Source organism: Squalius cephalus, assembly GCF_949319135.1.
Source record: "Squalius cephalus genome assembly, chromosome: 3".
In the NCBI taxonomy this organism is placed as follows: Eukaryota; Metazoa; Chordata; class Actinopteri; order Cypriniformes; family Leuciscidae; genus Squalius; species Squalius cephalus.
Window position 1 is genome coordinate 18102972 of NC_137124.1, and position 19555 is coordinate 18122526.

At 34.8% G+C, this 19555-nt stretch overlaps 3 protein-coding genes across 3 annotated transcripts; 2 read left to right on the forward strand and 1 right to left on the reverse strand.

The window, feature by feature from the left end:
• Positions 1-1137: 1137 nt before the first annotated feature.
• LOC307155244 (uncharacterized protein) lies at positions 1138-6503 on the forward strand (the record flags this gene model as incomplete). The annotated part of the gene is made up of 5 exons (XM_079865807.1): positions 1138-1272; positions 1881-1970; positions 4635-4679; positions 5433-6293; positions 6496-6503. Exons 1-5 carry the CDS (start codon positions 1212-1214, stop codon positions 6501-6503), a joined length of 1065 nt encoding a protein of 354 aa, XP_079721933.1. The 5' UTR covers positions 1138-1211.
• A 221-nt stretch (positions 6504-6724) lies between these two features.
• LOC307155786 (mucin-12) lies at positions 6725-11864 on the forward strand. Its single transcript, XM_079866726.1, has 10 exons — positions 6725-6834; positions 7634-7695; positions 7801-7863; positions 8068-8186; positions 8283-8327; positions 8911-9094; positions 9472-9633; positions 10249-10328; positions 10848-10987; positions 11284-11864. Exons 1-10 carry the CDS (start codon positions 6748-6750, stop codon positions 11326-11328), a joined length of 987 nt encoding a protein of 328 aa, XP_079722852.1. The 5' UTR covers positions 6725-6747; the 3' UTR covers positions 11329-11864.
• Positions 11865-12750: 886 nt separating this feature from the next.
• snapc2 (small nuclear RNA activating complex, polypeptide 2) lies at positions 12751-16685 on the reverse strand. Its single transcript, XM_079867395.1, has 5 exons — positions 16372-16685; positions 15258-15522; positions 14999-15172; positions 14067-14607; positions 12751-13678 (listed from the first exon to the last, which is right to left on the reverse strand). The coding sequence occupies exons 2-5, from the start codon at positions 15471-15473 to the stop codon at positions 13356-13358; spliced, it is 1254 nt and encodes a 417-aa protein (XP_079723521.1). The 5' UTR covers positions 15474-15522; positions 16372-16685; the 3' UTR covers positions 12751-13355.
• Between the last annotated feature and the right edge of the window lie 2870 nt (positions 16686-19555).

The window sequence follows — 19555 nt, forward strand, 5'->3', positions numbered from 1 at the left end:
AACTCAGAGGTCATTAGGGCTCCCGAACGAAACCCCATTTGCCAGTCTTCAAGGTAATGTTGAGCGCGACTGACAGATAGGGAACTTATAGTATGTAAAGCAGACCTTTGTTCTTAAAACATTAAAATTGTGTGAGGAAATATAAACTTTAGCATGGCCTTGAATCAATTATTGAATTTATCAATAAATGAAAAAGAAATAACATTGACCTTTGTTCTAAAATCATTAACTGTGTGTGAGGAAACAGAAACTTTAGCAAGGTTTTCAATCATTGATTTTATCAATAAATAACTTGTATTTGGGTAATATTTACTGAAAACATTGCTATGTTTAATTTCTCCCCATTTTTTTCAAACTCTAATTGTCCCTTTTCAGAACATTTAATTTATATTTGTCATTATCTCTCTCTCTCTCTGTATATCTATTGCTGTTACTATAAATTATATTTATCAAAATAAATTTAACATTTAATTTATTTGGAAATTAAAGAAAGAAACAACCCTAACAATTATACTGAAGGTGCTTTGAAGGTTATTTTCAAAATATTTTTTTTAACATCCTCTTAGCATTTTGTGGAAATTGTGCTTGTTTCAATTGATGCATTTTTATATTAAAATATTGTATCAGCTAAACTTTGAAGAGCATAATGGAGAAATTGAAACAAAGCACACTTACAGTAGTTTTACATTCTCCGTAAGAAGGCCAATTCAAACACGCATTTGCCTTAATAATTTATAATTTTGCTGTAACAAGAATGTGTTGTGTAACAGCTGTGTTCCTTCAGTCAGCCATCAAATCCAAAACATGAACGTTTTTCACATCGTTATGATGGGCTAGTCAGGAAATATCCACCAGTTTGTGTTTGGTGGTTTGGGCCAGTTTGGGCTAGTTTGTGTAATATCAGTGTATTATAAAATGACGTTGGGAAATATGTAGCAATGTGAAATGGTTTGAGGAAAACAAGTCTTTATTTTTTATCAGTGTTTTATGATCTGTACAATCCCTCTCTCACAGTGAACTTTGATACATAATTAAGGCTTTCAGAATGTGTGACTTATAATATCTAAACCATGTACTTCGGTCAGTAAATCACATTGAGTTGGACATTTGAAGGTGCACAAGCTGAGATGTGTTAGAGGCTACAGCTGTTAAAGACTGAGGCTCCAGTGTATTATTTTTCATGTGTTTGGATACTGGCATCATTTGGGAAAATGATTGGGATAAGCTACGCAACTTCATTCATTTTGATCCTGAGTCTGCCTCTCATTTCAGGTAGGGAGAAAAATATACATTTTTTGTTCCCTTTGTTGCCCATTTACTTTTTCATTTTCCTGCTCTTTGTTGGTTTTTGATTAATTGGCACACCTGTTCATTTTTGAGTTCATAGTCCCTCAGTTCATTGTCCGGAATTATTTGTGCCATGCACGCAAACATGTTGTGTTTGCACCCATTTGGATATCTGTTTTGCTTTAAGAAAACCATACTGCTGTTTTGAAATACTTTGACTATCTTCATCCTCATTGGACTTAAAACATTACACAAATATGAATCATTGAGTATAAAAATATAAATAGTCTGGCCGAGAGAGATAAAGATTGAAATATTGTTTCAGACAAATTAAACAATCGAGAATAAATGAGAACATTAGTAACAATTAAAAGAATCAATTCATATTTGCTGGCTTTTTAGACCTGCAAAAATGTGCCCAGCATTTGTATCTTGAATACAAAGTGAATTCTAAATCTCAATGTGTAACAACAGAACACAGTGTATTAAAAGGCTAGTAATATTTGGCACTGACTGTTTTGTCTGTCAGATCTGTAGTTAAATATAAAAACAGTATACAACTTTTTCTATAGGTACATCAACTGTTTCTATAGGTACAACAGATGCTCCTTCAACTACATCTAGTTCTCCAGATGTTTCATCAACAGAAGAGCCTGTGTCAGCAGCTGTCCCCACAACAGCAGGTAATTTAGATATTTCCATCACAACCAATTAAAACTAAATTTAATTTAAGAAATTTTGAATTGGGAATTTCATAATTTAATTGTATATAGTCCTACACATATTCTAAAAGCTGCAACTAAAAAGTATGTTTTGATAATATGATTTGTTGATAATTTCCTCAAATTTTACTGGGGAAAAAACAATGCCGTCACGTTTATAGTCTGTGTTATCGCCATGTTTCCTGTGCTCATTTTGCTTTAGTTCCTAATTACCGTTAGTTTCCTTGGTTGTTAATTAATCTACGCACCTGTTCTGATTTCCGTTAATTACTCTGTCTGTATTTAAACCCTCAGTTCATTCAGTTCATTGTCTGGTTTCGTCTTTGTTCTAAGTGGTTGTGTTTATATTATATCTTTGTTTTCCTGTATCTTCTAAAGAGTGTTATTAAAGACTGTGTTAGTTTGGATTCTCCTGCATTGTGCGATTTCTACAACCACCAGTACGTGACACCAGCTAAATATTCGACTTAAAACAATGTGCAAAATCAAGGCACAAAAACACATAGCCTATGAATGTAGGCTATACTACAATTATGTGGGGGAAAAAACTGTTATAGACTAACTGTTATAACAAAAACATCAGTGGTCAGACAAAACAGAAGCTTAAATAAGAAAGCTGAACTTCTTTGAACTTGACAGTGTGCCGCAGCGCTCATGCATGAGACGCATGGCAACTGTTATGTCATTTGGTGTTCTTATTAAAAACATTGCTTGTGTTATGTATGAAAAAAATAACCTCAGGATAACATGACATGCATGCACACACACACACGTTTGTTATTAGGACTGGACAATTGAGAGCATGATCATCATGGTCCACATTTACATATGCACAGAATGAAACCTAAACCCCAAATTGTGACAATGAACTGTGTACATTTTCTTGATTCAGACAGATATAATAAAACATCTAGAACATCTTCTTATAGAATACATCACACTAGAAAAAATAACATCCACTAACAAGAATATTATATCTACATTTCTTGATATCTGGAAGCCATTCCTAACTCATCTTCATATAATTCAGCAACCTGTAACCAGACCCACGCACTCTCCCAATATATGTGTGTAGATATATGTATGATGTCAAATAAGCTATACTTTTCTTTTATTTAAATCTGCATATTATTGCTATTACTAATTATTTTTATTTGTGATGGTGGTATTAAGAATAGTGATATTGGTAATATTATAATATAATTATTAGTCAATCCTCTCTTTATTATATAAACAACAAAATGTTAAGTATAAATATTAAATTATTATATATATATATATATATATATATATATATATATATATATATATATATATATATATATATATATATATATATTTGAATAATATAAACGGTCTGGGTCGGGCGTCTGTTCTAAGTGCTGTTGGTGGGTCCGATTGGCATGCCCTGTTGTCATGGTCATTATAGTCTCAGTGGTTTGATTGACCCTTCCCTTTCACTCCCTCTGGCCAATTCCCTCCCTCATGTAAAATAATTTGGATTGATACCTGGGTTGGATATGGTGTCTCTGGCTGGGTAGCTAACCAGTGCACACCATGGTCCAAGCCATGGATAAAAAATAAATAAATAAATAAATAAATAAATAAAAATAAATAAATAAATAAGGGGACAAGAGGGCCAACCACCAATAACATTTGGATATGTCAGGTCACAACCAGACTAAGGGAGCTTGGTATGGAGGTGCCTGTTATGGTGCCCCAACGTACTTCTTGGAGGAAGACTCAATGGAGCATAGAGGCTGTGGCCGGGTGGCGCTGGTGGCAGTGGGGGGAAATTGGATTGTCGGATCAAGGAGAGATGTCTATGTCGGGGGGGTATGCTGGTTGTGCTCACTGGCAGTTGTGGATCAGCCCCTGACGTAGAGTTTAGAGCAAATATTCAATAGCTTATGGACTGATCTTAATGTATTGTTATTATTATTACTGTTACTAATACTATCATTACTATTTTTTTTTTGTTTTTTTATATATATTTTTTTTATATAAATCACTAAAACTATCACTATTACTATTGTCATGATTATTATTATCATCGATAATAACACCACTAATATTGATATATTATTGATTATAAATATCGACAATGATATTGAGCTTCTTTTTTTTCTCTCTCTCTCTCTTTCTTTCATTGTTGTTATTCTGTTTTTGTTCTTCCCTCTCTTCTGTATTTATATGTCACTGATTTCTTACCTTGTATATGTTACTGTTTTATTAATTTGCAATAAAAAATAAAAAAAAGATATAATAAAACAGAAAACTCTTAGGTAAAAATGTTCTATATAGAACCCTAGGGTTCTTCTTGACTTTATTTGAAAGAGCACCTAAACAGTTCTATATGAGGAGAAATGTATTAAATGATTGCAAAATACTTTCATGTTCAACAGGTTATAATTTTATTTATTTTCCTTTAAGGTTCTATATAGAACCTGTACTTCTAAGAGTGTGCTGATTATTTATTTGCCTCATAAAAGCCTATACAGCAAAACGTTGTTAAGGTTTATTGTACATTTTTAACAAATTGCAGAGTTTAACAAACAAACAGAGTGCAGCCAAATAGGCTCAGTGCTATACCAATAACAAGAAATGTTTCTATTTCCACAACAGATATCACTTCATTTTCAGCTGGTGTTTCTGATTCAACTTCAGGAGGTCCTACAACTCCAGTCGACACCACTCAAACACCAGTTATTTCGACAACAATAGAAATCACAGCAACCGGTGAAACTTCAAATACAGCAGAAAGTACAACAGGGATTTCTGATGCAACTTCAGGAGATCCTACAACTCCAGTCGACACCACTCAAACACCAGTTATTTCGACAACTACTGAAATCACAGCAACCGGTGAAACTTCAAATACAGCAGAAAGTACAACAGGGATTTCTGATGCAACTTCAGGAGATCCTACAACTCCAGTCGACACCACTCAAACACCAGTTATTTCGACAACTATTGAAATCACAGCAACCGGTGAAACTTCAAATACAGCAGAAAGTACAACAGGGATTTCTGGTGTAACTTCAGGAGGTCCTACAACTCCAGTCGACACCACTCAAACACCAGTTATTTCGACAACTATTGAAATCACAGCAACCGGTGAAACTTCAAATACAGCAGAAAGTACAACAGGGATTTCTGGTGTAACTTCAGGAGGTCCTACAACTCCAGTCGACACCACTCAAACACCAGTTATTTCGACAACTATTGAAATCACAGCAACCGGTGAAACTTCAAATACAGCAGAAAGTACAACAGGGATTTCTGGTGTAACTTCAGGAGGTCCTACAACTCCAGTCGACACCACTCAAACACCAGTTATTTCGACAACTATTGAAATCACAGCAACCGGTGAAACTTCAAATACAGCAGAAAGTACAACAGGGATTTCTGGTGTAACTTCAGGAGGTCCTACAACTACAGTCGACACCACTCAAACACCAGATATTTCGACAACTATTGAAATCACAGCAACCGGTGAAACTTCAAATACAGCAGAAAGTACAACAGGGATTTCTGGTGTAACTTCAGGAGGTCCTACAATTACAGTCGACACCACTCAAACACCAGTTATTTCGACAACTATTGAAATCACAGCAACCGGTGAAACTTCAAATACAGCAGAAAGTACAACAGGGATTTCTGGTGTAACTTCAGGAGGTCCTACAACTCCAGTCGACACCACTCAAACACCAGTTATTTCGACAACTATTGAAATCACAGCAACCGGTGAAACTTCAAATACAGCAGAAACCTCTAAAACTACAGATGAAAGTACAACAGGGACTTCCGGTGTAACTTCAGGAGATCCTACAACTATGACAGATTCTGCTAAAACAACAGATGATGCCACCACTACAGCATATATAGCGACAACAACAGGTACAATTACGACTTCAGGAATTGTTACCGCTTCAACTACTGAGGGTGACACATCTACGGAAAATACTGCCACAACTACAGGAGATGTCACCTCTACTTCTGCTAGTGTCACAACTACAGGAATTATTGCTACAGGAGACACAGAATCTACACCAAATCCTGCCTCAACTACAGCTGATGTCACAACTCCAAAAGATCCTGTTATGACTTCTGTTGTTGGAACAGCAGCAACAACATCAACATCTACTCAGTCAACGACTAAAACCCCAACCACCATTATATGTGAAAATGGTGGATATCCACATTCAAACAACCTGGCTTGTGTCTGTCCGAATGGTTTTACGGGGAGATTCTGCAGTAATGTTAACAATGAAATCGTCAAAGGTTTGTTAAAAAGTCTATCAAATATAAAAAATAAATGATTATATGATATCTCCACGTCACACATGTAAGTGGGCTTGACATGCCAATTTCTTTGGAATTATTTTGCAACAATGTCATCTTCAGAATGAAAATTCTTGCAGTTGTTTTTCCAGTAAGATTGGTCTCATTAATTAAAATGTGGTGTATTAAAATTTCTTCAAAGCTGAATGAAGTTACGGCTTAATAAAACCATAGCTTAAATTTTTGTAATTGCATAGAAACCTAGTCACAAAACAATGGTATCTACATGGGATGGGCAGGATGCCCTTTTTAGTTTTAATTAGTTGTTACATTTTATACTTATACTTTCTTAAAATTTTACAAATTGTTTTCTGAAAGTCCTGTACTACTTTGTTTTCTTAAAATGTCCTCTACTTTTATTTCAGAGGACATTAAAAGGACAGCTCAAGTTGCGATGGAAGTGAATGAAGAGTTTACTTCTGAACATGCAGACACATCATCTTCTACATATAAAGAGTTTGTTAACAAGTTCGGTTCTGCGGTAGGTATTGTGAATTAGATTGCTCCCCCCCCCCATTTTAAAATAACATAATTTAAAGGTATAGTTCACCAAAACATGAAAATTCTGTCATCATTTACTCACCCTAAAGTTGTTTCAAACCTGTATGCATTTTTATTTTCTGCTGAACACAAAAGAAGATATTTTGAAGAATATGGGTTACCAAACATTTTATGGATCCCTTTGACAATAATAATTCATAAAATAATAATAATTCCATAAACTGTTCAAAATATCTTCTTTTGTGTTCAGCAGAAGAAAGAAATACATACAGGTTTGGAACAAATTGAGGGTGAGTAAATAATGACAGAATTTTTATTTTTTTAAGGCCTTAGTCTAAATTGTAACAGCATAATTACTTCTTTTGTAGAGTTGACACAAGGTTAGTTATTTACATTACAATTTCTACAATTCTGCCCTGTCATTTTCTATTCATTTTTCTTGCAAATGTGCTTGATCACTTACATATTATTACCCATAAATTTGGGGAGTGGATCTAACTGCATATATTTACTAAAAATCAGCTTGGAACCAGTTGGTTAAAAGTAATTTAAGTGAAGTTAAATTTAAGTGAAAAAGTGAAGTTAACTCTGTGAAAAGCTCTAGATTTGAATCATTTGTTTGCAGATGCCTCTTTGTTTCATACGTTGTTACCTATGCGGTAACACAATTTTTTTAAAAGTGACATAAGTATCTAAGACTTTCATAAACTATTTTGAACAATGGAGGTATTTTTTTTTTCTACTTGAAATATAACAGATACATTTTCATTCTATTATAGGCTGACAACTTTTATCGCAGTAAACTTAAGAACTTTGTGAGTGTGGACAACATTATTCTAAGGTAATTCATCTACTTTGATAGCACAAGCTATTTTGTAATTATATTTATGCCCTTATAATGTACGACTATTAGGTCTTATTGCATTTTTTTTTTGTCCTTTCAAAGTGCTGGTGGAACGATAAATAGGCATAGAGGAAAAAGAAGCTTGCCTTTGAAGAAAAGTGAAAGGTAAAAGTGCAAAATGTAATAAACCAAACATGTATAATAACTTGATTTATTGTTAAACCATGTATTATAACCACAATTAAAAAATAAACTTAATTATACAGCTTGAATACACTGAAAAATAAAATAATTATGGACTAATGTTATATTTTTGTCTTCTCTCTTTCTCTCTCTGTATATATATATATCTTTAAATCAAATGGCTAGTATGAAAGTTAAGCATGATGTTATTTTTACCGTTAAAAACGATGAAAATGCCAACAATACTTATAATGATGCACTGAATGAGCTGAAAGAGGCTATCAAAGACGTAAAAAACTTTTCAGGTAGGTTGTCATGCATTTCCTCCCTTTATATATATATATATTCTGAAGTTATAAGATGCATTGTTAATCTATGTTTGTCCTTTTTTTCTATTGTAGACTTAGTTGTAAATAATGCCTCTGCATCACCGACTGAGCTCAATGGTGAGTTTTCAGTAAACGTATTGTGCTAGGGGCAAGAAGAATAGTGCTATTTTAGATAGGCTACTGTTAATCAGTTCTGTCATTTCATTGAATTGCATACTCCGTGCCAAAACAAAAATCTTATTTTTAAGGACTGAGTGAACTACTGAAATAACTGAAATGTGTTTTAATGTGTAATGTTTGATGTTGAAATATTCAAAACATTCTGCATGTTTTCAATCACAGTTCTGCAAAATTACACAAATAACTTCCAACTGGCCTCTGCATATGAATTGTATTTGTATTAGAGATAAAACAAAAATGCATAAATTAGAAAAAGGGCACAATACATTATCAATAAGAGTTCACATTTCTAATAATTGAATTGTTACTAGAAACCAAGACACTAGAAAAGGTCAAAAAAGGTTCTAAAAGTTTTCAGTGAACAAAGGAGAGCATTGGGAGAGAAGCTATACAGAGATACCAACAACAACAACAAAAAAAACAGTAGCATAGATTTTCTATTAAAATCAGGCATTATACTTTTATTTATTTAATTTTATTGTATGTATTATTTATTTTCACTGTCTCTTTATTTCCACAGTCACAGATGTGTGTGTTGAGGCTGCACAAAATCTTACTGGAGACTTCCAAAATTATTTTGCTGGAGTTGAGTTGCCGGATGGCAGAGTGGCATGTGTGACTCCATGCAATAACAATCATCCTAAACCAAAAACGTGTATGCACGGTGGCACCTGTGCAGTTGATAAACAAGGTCCAAACTGCTAGTACGTACCATCATAACTATATTTAATTATTTAACTAGTGGTGGTTAAAGATCTGGGCTGGAAACGGAAAGATTGTACGTCTGTCCCCGACATAGCCTAAGTGTTTTATTTTTCAATAAAAGCATCTACTAAATGGCTAGTTTGATTATAGAAATATAAATATATGCTTAAATTTGTGTGTAAGCAATATTAAAAGTTTGAATCCTTCTGATAGGATGAAATATTTCATGTGATCAAGACCAATGATTGGTGCAAGACCAGTCTAAAGAACTGGAATGATCTAAATGAAACAAAAGCAATTACAAAGCAATAGTAACAAATATGAACAGATGTCTTTATGAAAATTGAAAATTACTTATAATGCATCTTTGCTCTAGTTGCCAGCAAACTGAAGCTAACTGGTACTTGGGAGAGGACTGCAGTTTCCAGGTGCACAAGGTTGGATTCTATGCTGGATTGGGAACAGTAGCAGGCATTGCAGTAATGACTATAGCATTCCTGACAATTTATCTCGTGATAAACAAACGGACGGTAAAAAGGTAAGCTATTGCATGAAACTTCAGAACTGTTCAGTTCAGCAATATTTTTGGAATATCCAGTCTGAGTCGCACTCTTGAGGTCATAACAAGGCATTTCAATAAGGTTCAAACTGGGCCTCTCCAGAAGGCTCTTTCTTCTGCTGAAGTCATTCAGTTGGCCATTCACTCCTGTGCTTTGGGTCGTTGCCTTGTTACATCACCCGACGTCTGCTGAACATCAGTTGGTGGACAGATGGCCTGCAGAATGTCCTGATAAACTTCATGTTTGAACACAAGGCCCTTTGAACATAAGATCATTGCACGATCATTGTTCTGCAAACGCCCTGAAAATAACAATCCATCAGCCACTCTCAAGTGCAGAAAGGGCAGTTTGTTTGAGAATTTTCTAATACCATTTGTTTATTTAGTGGTATTTAACATGTATGAGGGCTACAATCCTGTCATTAAATCTGTGGACGATTCAAAACTTTCTGACAGTCCCTCTAAAAATCTGGGATAATGCAATCTCTCAGGTTTAATGAAAACAGCATATTATGCAAATGTGTATTGGAAAAAAGGCGGTGTTCTTATGTTTTTATGTCTTCCTGCCCGTAACTCTATTTCTTTGACTTACAGGAATAAAGACATTAAGAAAGAGCTAGTGAAAGAATGGTTAGATGATGACTTTGAGTGGCCATCACAAAAGAAAATATCAGGTACCAAAAAAATAACTGAACATTTGAATCATTCACAAAATTATTGTTGTGCACAATTAATTAGTGTTAACAGTAGCGTTATCTCAGAAAAAAAAATGTTACATAAAACACTTGGTATTAACCTGAATTGATAGGTAAAACTTAATTTATTAATTCCCAATATGTTCACTGTATTTCAGATACAGATTTTTTGATACAAGCACAAAACAGAGAGCAACTCAAAAAGAAAGGCGCAGGCTTTTCTGTGCGGTTCGAATGCATGCATTATGGGGAATATAATATTAGCGAGTGTACATCATTTGCACACCATAAATCACTCATTTATACCCATAAACTATACAGAGAATTAAAGACTTAGATTACTACACTTCTACAAATATATGTTTTCGTTTTGCCTTCCTGTGCAATAAGAGCACTGTAGTCTGATCTAAAATAAACTTATGTTGTGTATAGAAGACCCCACCCCCCCTTTTTTTAACAAGTCTCTGATAAGTCAACTTACCTTTTTTGTATTTCCAGCTGGCACATATGATAATCCAGTATACTCACATAAGCAGGACAGTTTAGGAAAACCAGATTTCTCTGCGGATCGATTCTACACCCAGAATTTCTCACCTGATCCTGATATTCATCTCCGCTATCTTCAGAGAGAACAGTCTGTGAGTACTGACAGGATACACAGATAAACATGTATCAGTGTTGTTCTTACAAACAGTCAGTATGAAGTAAACACATCTAAAACTACTATGTGCAGCCATAGGGTTGATAAAGGACACATTTTAATTTATGACTCCTTTTACTGCACAACTGCATATGTCCACAGAAGGTACCGGTTACAAACAGCCAGAGATTTTCCTTGTACTGTTTTTTTTTTTTTTTTTTTTTTCTGTAAGCATTGTAGGATCACTATCATTGTTTTTAGAAAATTCCTCATTATGTCTTTTGCTCTTAACAGATGAAAATGGACAGACCTCAGATCCGGTCATCATTTGATATTTAAGTGTGATATTCTAAATGCATGGAATTTACCACAAGTAGGATGGCTCTCTTTTGACATATTGAATATATTTGTTGCTTTGATCAAAAATATCCAGTCTTGATGTATTAATCTCAGTTCAGTTGCAAAAAGAGTTCTATTTATACCATACAATTTAGTAGTAGTGCAATTGTGCATATTTTCAGTATCTCAGATGTGTGACAAACATTGTCCGACCATAATGTTTGATTACGTGATGAAGAGAAGCAGTGAAACTTCAGAAGTGCCCTGCTACCCTTCAGAAATGTTCTTAAAATAATGAAGGTAGCAAAATAAGAATATTTTAAGAATAACAGGCTTTACTTTGTTAGTGCTCCTTCAGGTGTCCTTGTTTTATTATTGTTGTTCATTATGACATTGCAATAAAACGAATTGGTTTGTAAATTACATATTAACCACAAATTATTTATTATTACTCCACAAATTATTTATTATCATTATTCTCCACGTTTGTAAATTGACACTTGCTTATGTTAAAATAAATAAATATCTATATTCTCAATTGTTTTAGGTGTCTTTTTTTTTTTTACCTGTAATTTCAATCGAATACATGAACAACAAAATAATATTATTGAGCTATTGTGTACTGAGCAATAAGAAAACATCTAAAGATTTAAACATCTAAGATTTTGAGCACATCATGAGCTAACGGAGAGTATCTTCATTAGTTCTCTTTGTACTTTTCAATGTTTTCCAATTCAGACATGCAACACTCTTTATTCTTCCGAAAGCACTGTTCATGGGGCTTTCTTACTCTATTCCACCACTCAATTTAGTCCTTTCGGATTGCATTGTTACATTATTTTATATTCCCCATGTTTTGCAATGTGAGTTTCTTTATTGCAGATATCTTATCAACAGCCAGTCAAACAATGTGAGGGATGGTGAGTTATACACGCCATTGTGGGAGCGGAACAGATAAGAGCTTCAATCTCATGAAACGTTGCAAATGGTAGCATCACTTAACTTGATGTACCTAGACCTCTGTGTTGCAATAGGACTCATGGGTCATTGTGTAACCATATTACTCACCTGTGTAGTGATGCTCACTCTAAAAGGTCATTCTTTATTAGGGGTCAATGCAACAAAGTACTGTGTTTTGTTTTGCCAATTATTATTTTTCTGGCCTAAAAGCATCAGACTGTAAGTCATAGAAATCTCAAACTTGGTGAGTAATCCTCCCACTACTCAGCTACCTCCACCCGACATAAGGTTGCGCTATAATATGCACATTGGCATTTTGGTCTGGAACCATAAGAGAGATTGTTTCTAAAAAATTATAAAAAAAAAAATAAAAAAAGGTTTGTTCTCATTTGAAGAAAGATTATGATATACATCTGGTATGGCATAAGGGTGTAAGTAAATGATGAGAGAAGTTTCACTTTTGGATGGAATATCCCTTTAACTGGTTTTCTGAAACTTGTTCTTTTAAAAAAATACTAAATTAAGACATGAGGAGATGAATGGAAGAATGACTACAGGAACATAAACACTGCTTAATGAACTAAAACTATACACAGACTGAGGGGTAGATGTGACCAGACATTGTACATATTTTACATTTCTTAAGAAATGACCTCTCTTAACTGACAATGTTTTATTTGCATTGCATTCAAAATGAGAAAAAAAGTATACACTGTTGTTGTTGCTTTTTTAACAAATGAAAACTCAAGAACACTAGACTGGTGATAATACTGAAAATATACAAACTGCAATTAATGGTTGTTTACATTCACAACAATTTGAAGATGTAGACACTTCAAATATTCAATGCTACATTTATTTTTCATGTTTTATGTCTTGGATATATTTTTATAAGAAACTTATTTTAACAGAATCATCAACTCAAGTGTAGTGAAATAATGTGAATACTTTATACACACACATTTCCCAAACAAAAGAAAAGAACAAATCTGAACCAGTAGAAAAGTGAAACATAAGACCCACACAGAGGATTACTTAGGCTCGGCTGAATACCGAAGGGGTTCAGCCTAAGCATATTTCTCAGAATCCAGAGACAGTCTTTTCAGCAAGGTTACTGGAACTAACAAAGGATTGAGAGGACAGGTGCCAGCCGTAGCCCAGTCTTTGTCCTTTGCTGGTTCTGTGACAGACTCAGTGGAGGATCCAGTAGTAGTCCTAAGTTTCTGTGTTAATACAGTAGAATCAGCAACATTCGCACACGGGACGTTTGAAGAAGATGTTTTGGAGAGCTGCGAGTGTAACTGGAGGAGGTGATGTTGAAGTTCCTTGCAGTCCAGTAAGGGAAGCTCCTCAGGCAAACACATCAGCATATCCAACAGCACTGCACTCTCTGAGGACATATGTAAAATATGAGGAAAAATAGAGATTTTTTCACATATGTATAACAGATTGGTTCACCCAGAATTACAATTCTGTCATAATTTATTCATCCTCATGTCGTTCCCACATGATCGGCTGACTGACTTTTATGAAAGTCAAAGTCAATGGGGTTCAAAACCAACATTCACTGTAATCTTTTTAAAGACAAAACAAAGGATGTCATACAGGTTTGGAACGGCATGAGGGTTGTTATTATGAGACGTTTTAAACTGTTTAAGTCGATCTAACTTCCACATTCCTGGGACAATGTGTAAAATGGCCATGAAGAGTATAATTTATTCCACTTTTTAATTTCATAATAGAATATTATACTTAAAATGTATCATAACAATACATACCCATAGAAGTAAGGGCTGAATTGCCGGTTGTAGAGCCAACGCCACTTAAATATTTATAAATCTTGTCAAAATTCATGACAGACTTCAGCATTCTTGGTTTGGATAATAAGTTATCGTGATCTAACAGTCCCAATCGAACTGGATTGTGTCTATTTGAGGAAACTGATGGTGACACTGGATCAGTGGAAACAGGACTGGACACTGTTGGTTCTGCTTCTGATTGTAGTTGGCTTGGGCTTCTTGTCATCTGTGAGGATGTTGGTGTCTCAGGTGTGTTAGGAACTACAGGTGAACTGCTTGATGCATTATCCAATTTGCTAATATGGTCAACAGCATTAGAACTAGAGTCAGGCTGAGTAAGAGTTGTAGCTGAGGTAGTGAAAACGCCAGGATTTGGGCTCATGCCTGAGGCGGAAGGCCGAGAAGGGGTTTTAGGGGACTGAGCTGGGTAAAGTCTGGAGAAAGCAGGTGTTCGGCTGGAGGAGTGTGGAGGTTCAGAGTGCATCAGGCCACAGGGCTCTGTGGCAGCAATCACAAGCATCTGATGACAAAGTACAAAATAAACAGAAATGATTAACATTTTATCTGCTTTACGGTGATATAAGGCAATAAAGCAGTAAAATACAGTAAACTGTTAGTCATAAAAAAAGAGTCATAAGATCAACAGAATCATTTGCTAAACTTACATACTTGTGGTGCATCAATGTAACACACCTTTGTGTATCATTGTAGTTCAAAAGTTTCATAAGTAACACAACCTTATTGTCAAATATAAACATTATCCATCATTATTTGTCTACTCCTTAGTTTTAATCCTGCCAAAGTAATGGCGAACCAGTTCCCGCTCCCACAAGCTCAATAAAACCGTGTATTCATAATTGTTTTTGGTGTGGTGTCAGGTGCATTTCCACATTGCAATGTCAAATACAGACCTGGGAAAAGGCAGAGGAAATGGTCTTCTCATGGGATCTGGAAATTTTCTGAACCAGGTCTGCCCAGATTTCAATAGGCACCTTAGTCTTCTGATGCTCCCTCCTCTGACCCTGAACCTGAAGATAAACCTTCTGCACCATACGTGACTTCAGGGACTTTATCAGGTCTTCAATCTGAAACCAAGCAGTAATTGCATTACAATGAACATGTGCATGTTCATCCGGCTTAATCTGTTTTGGGTGATGGCAATGAGTTTACCTCTTTGAGAGACCGTTGGGGAACTTTCTTTTGAAGCTCGGTCAGATCTAACTCTGATTCAAAATTATTCTGTAGTTTCAAAGCTTGCAAAAAGCTCTGTAGATCTTTGCGACCCCATCCTTTGCAGATTGATTTGTCTCTCACTGTCTGTTTTTGCTCAATGCTCTTAAATAGAAAGCGTGACGGTTCAGTTCGCTGACGAAATGGAGGTTTCATAGTTGCTGATTAGATAAAAGCTATGTCCAATGTACCTTGAAATTGCCTGCTGTATAAAAAAAGAAAATGTTCACATTTAATTTTTAATAACTACCCATTAAGCTTAAACAAACTTTATTCAGGAGCACAAAATTATGGGAAAGCAACATTTTAAATTAATATAGCCACAAGTGGCAATCATCAGAGTTCAAGCATTAAAAATGATCAGTGATCTAAATTAAATGTATCTTATGACGTGGTTTTTATAGCAAAAATCTTTACTGAAGTTAGGGTTTGATTTCAAATGAATGGTGCTTGGAGCCCTAAATATCAATGGCTTATTTATTTTTTAAACCATAACTTACATTCCTTTAAGAAGGACTCGAAGAGGACACTTTCAATTTCAACAAGAAAAGCTTTGTTTTCAAAAGCTTTGTTTAAATTCTGTTTTATGTCCCATCAAGGTTTAGTTATATTTTGATGGTTTGCACCACTGATCTATATAATGACATCGTCATTCTATAAAGATCAGTGGTTTGCACCTGAGAAACTAACGTTAATGAAGGTCAGTTTTTTACTGAAGGTCTGAAGGTCAGAGTTAATTACAGGAATGTTTATGAATATCAAAACAGGTCACAAATGCAGCAGTAATAACCTCACACCGAATATTTTCAATCTCTGTAAAGTGCGCCAGAATTCTGAAAAACATGTTGCTTTCCTAAACTAAAGCCACTGCTTATTATCTATCTAAATGGCACCAACGGCTTTCACACCACATGACATATTTTCCATAAGTAAGCTGTAGGGCAGCGCTTGACCAACGGACAGCTTTTAAGGAAGGACTGCACGGTAACCATCAATTAAAATGACTTTATAAGATAGATGGAAAGTCAAAAGATTAGAAACTTCCGTAACTTACTAGCTTATATGACAACACAAGTTCAGCGGGTTTCGGTAGGTGCAGAGGGGTAACGTCGTAAGTACCCGTATCTCACTACGAGCCACTAAGAGGCTCAAAAACCACGAAGCTGAAATGCGTTTTCACATGTTCGATTTCAAAGGCTGTTCTCGTTTATTATGTCTAATTCAATATACACTTAATATTATGTGTATATTAACAATTCAATGAATAAAAAAAATATTATAAAAGACTAAGCGGTCGTTAGCACTCACTTTCGTTTATACTTAGCAGATAAGGCCTACAGAGTTTGCACCACTTGTCGTTTGTGAAACACACCACTAGAGACCGCTCAAACTTTTCACACGAAAACGAATTTCTCACTGCAGTAATTTTAATATACTATGAACTTTAAATACCGGTATACTATCCCACTTGGTATTTGTCTAAACCTGTGATAGTGACAAAAAGACCTGAAATATACCATTTGTGCAAACCTTAGTTGGAACCTAAAATCAATTTATCTTATTCTGGGTTTTTTTCCTCCCGCATGCAATATGATGTGATAGATCTATTTCCGTCAACTCAGATCTGACATTTCATCAACGGAAAAGTACTTCCGCCTGTGATGGAACCACTGAAGTATGACTGAAGTCACATTTGACATTATACCAAAGAGTATAGATATCCAGTTCCGCCTAAATGTAGGCATTCAAGCATCTTTACGTGTCATGAGAACTTTAAATTGTACATGCTCACGGCTGCTGCTAGCCGTACATTCAAAAACATTGGCAGCGGTGGGATTCGAACCCACGCCCCCGAAGAGACTGGAGCCTTAATCCAGCGCCTTAGACCGCTCGGCCACGCTACCTATGGATATGCTAGTCTGAAAAAGAGTGTCAGTAATTTCTCACTTGGTATCGCCTTTTAATTATTATCTAGATTTTGACCAATTTTGTTACTAAAGATGAAATTATAACCCCCGTTGTTAATATTGATAATAAATGTAATCCTATGACGTTTTCACAGGTATATCGTTTTTGTGAACACCAAAAGCACTGAGGTCACCTTCAACTGGCTAAATATATGTCAGTACAGTACTAGTTATTTTAATAGTAGGCTACTATCGAAATTTAACACAGTGACATGGAGCTGTTTAGTTAAATATGGTTTAAACCATGGTGCTGATACCATAATCTAGTTATAGTGCACACACGAAAAAATATGAATAAAGAAATGTATTTTTTCCCCAAACACGTAGGCCTAGTTGAGCCATCTGTTATATAATGCATGATCTATTCATTTGAATTATTTTAACACGACTCTGTAAGACTAGACTATATATAATGTATATATGTATATAGGTCTATATAAAATGCAGTATTTATGCTGAATATATGTAGGCTATTACATATAACAATAGCCTATATACATATTCAAAATGATAGGCTACGGCATTCTTGACATGGCCTGCATTATCTTTAAGATTAAATCCTCCACATGAGCATTATTGCAAACGAATCCAAATTAAAACCCAGAATCATAATTGAAAACAAAAGGTAGACAGATATAATAAGTCTATAAACAGACAATTAAGAAAGATAAATTAAATGCAAAAGGAAGCATGAAAAACAAAAAAAGGTAGGCTATGCAATGCTTGGTAAAGAAGTAGGCCTAAAGAGGTTGTCATGAAGATTGGATCAATTCTGTGGTGATTATGACCTCTGCTGGTGATTGCGTGACATGATTTTAGTGGATGTGTGAACGTCTTAGAACCGCGGTTTTCTGCAAAAACTGAGAGATGCCCCAAGACGTTTTAGTGATTGATCGGAGAAAACTAATTAAATGAATGTGTATGCCTTGACTGTTTTTGGATATTTTATTATTTCATAAAACATGTTTGATTTTATAAGGGAGAATGAACATTTTGTCATATCATTTCAGATAAGTTGTTATAACTGACAAGCTGAGCCATATCGCATTATCGCGGTATGGCTCAGCTTGTCAGTTAACTACGGCTCTGTGTTGTAAATGCCACTACATCTGAAAGCAGGTGATGGCGATTTACTACTAATCAAGGAACCGGCTTTACTGACGAGATGCGCCTAACAATGTCATGCGATATCGCCCAGCCCTGCTATTGAGTAAAACAAACAAACAAACAAGGAATGCCTTGTCATTTTCAAGGCGATTGTCCCCATGTGTCATGTACTAGTTCCTACATATGGTGCATTTAATCCAAACTTCGGCTGTCTTGGGGCTTTGTAAGATGAGACAAAACAAGGTCAAGCTATTCAGATTGATTTACACAATGAATGTCAGGTTAGGAATTGTATTTTTCTGATCTCGCTTGCATAAAAAAGACAGAATAAAGATTAAAATGAAAGTGATTTTATTAAAATCTGATTCAGTAAATCTAAATCACATCATATTTTTCTATTTTACAGCCTTAAGAGGATTTGCCTCAGAAGGCTTTTCGATTTTACTTACCACTCACTGCTGTCCAAATATGACGCGACTCCTGAAATGAGTATTATCTGTATAGTTTACTATTTTTTACAGTCTATGATAGTTTAACATGAACTTAAAGTTGATTTTCCATATGGACGAACATAATGGTAAAGATGGATATGTTTAAAAAGGACTGACAGCCTCAGTCACCATTCACTTTCATTGCATCCTTTTCCATTAACTTTAACATTGACAGATTATTTATTTGTATATTATTATGTTTATTTTTTTGCCGTGCCAAAACTGAGAAATTAGAATTTGTCTTCCACTTTTGTGTTAAATTATTGAAGTCTGCCTTATGTTCACCAATTATTTCAGTTTAGAATCCCACATTAAACAAATTTCATTAGTCTCAACAAAATGAAAAAGTAGGTCAGAGCTTTTTTTGTGTTTAAATATTACAGAAGTCTATTGTACTTCTTAATAGTTCCAAATTGTCTTAATGATGACAAAAGTCATTTTGCATCAGTATCAGCAAACCTAATTAAAATGGATATGTTTTTGCCATTTCAAAGATATGTTATCTGTAAGCTTTTTCAAATCTGAATCTGCTATGTCTAATCTGAAATGTATTATGTGTTACATATTTTGTTTCATTGGTGTCAATTACAGATTTCAACGTCATATCATTAACCATCATGACTGAAGTCATAGGCCTATTTCATTTCTTTCTTTCTTTCTTTCTTTCTTTCTT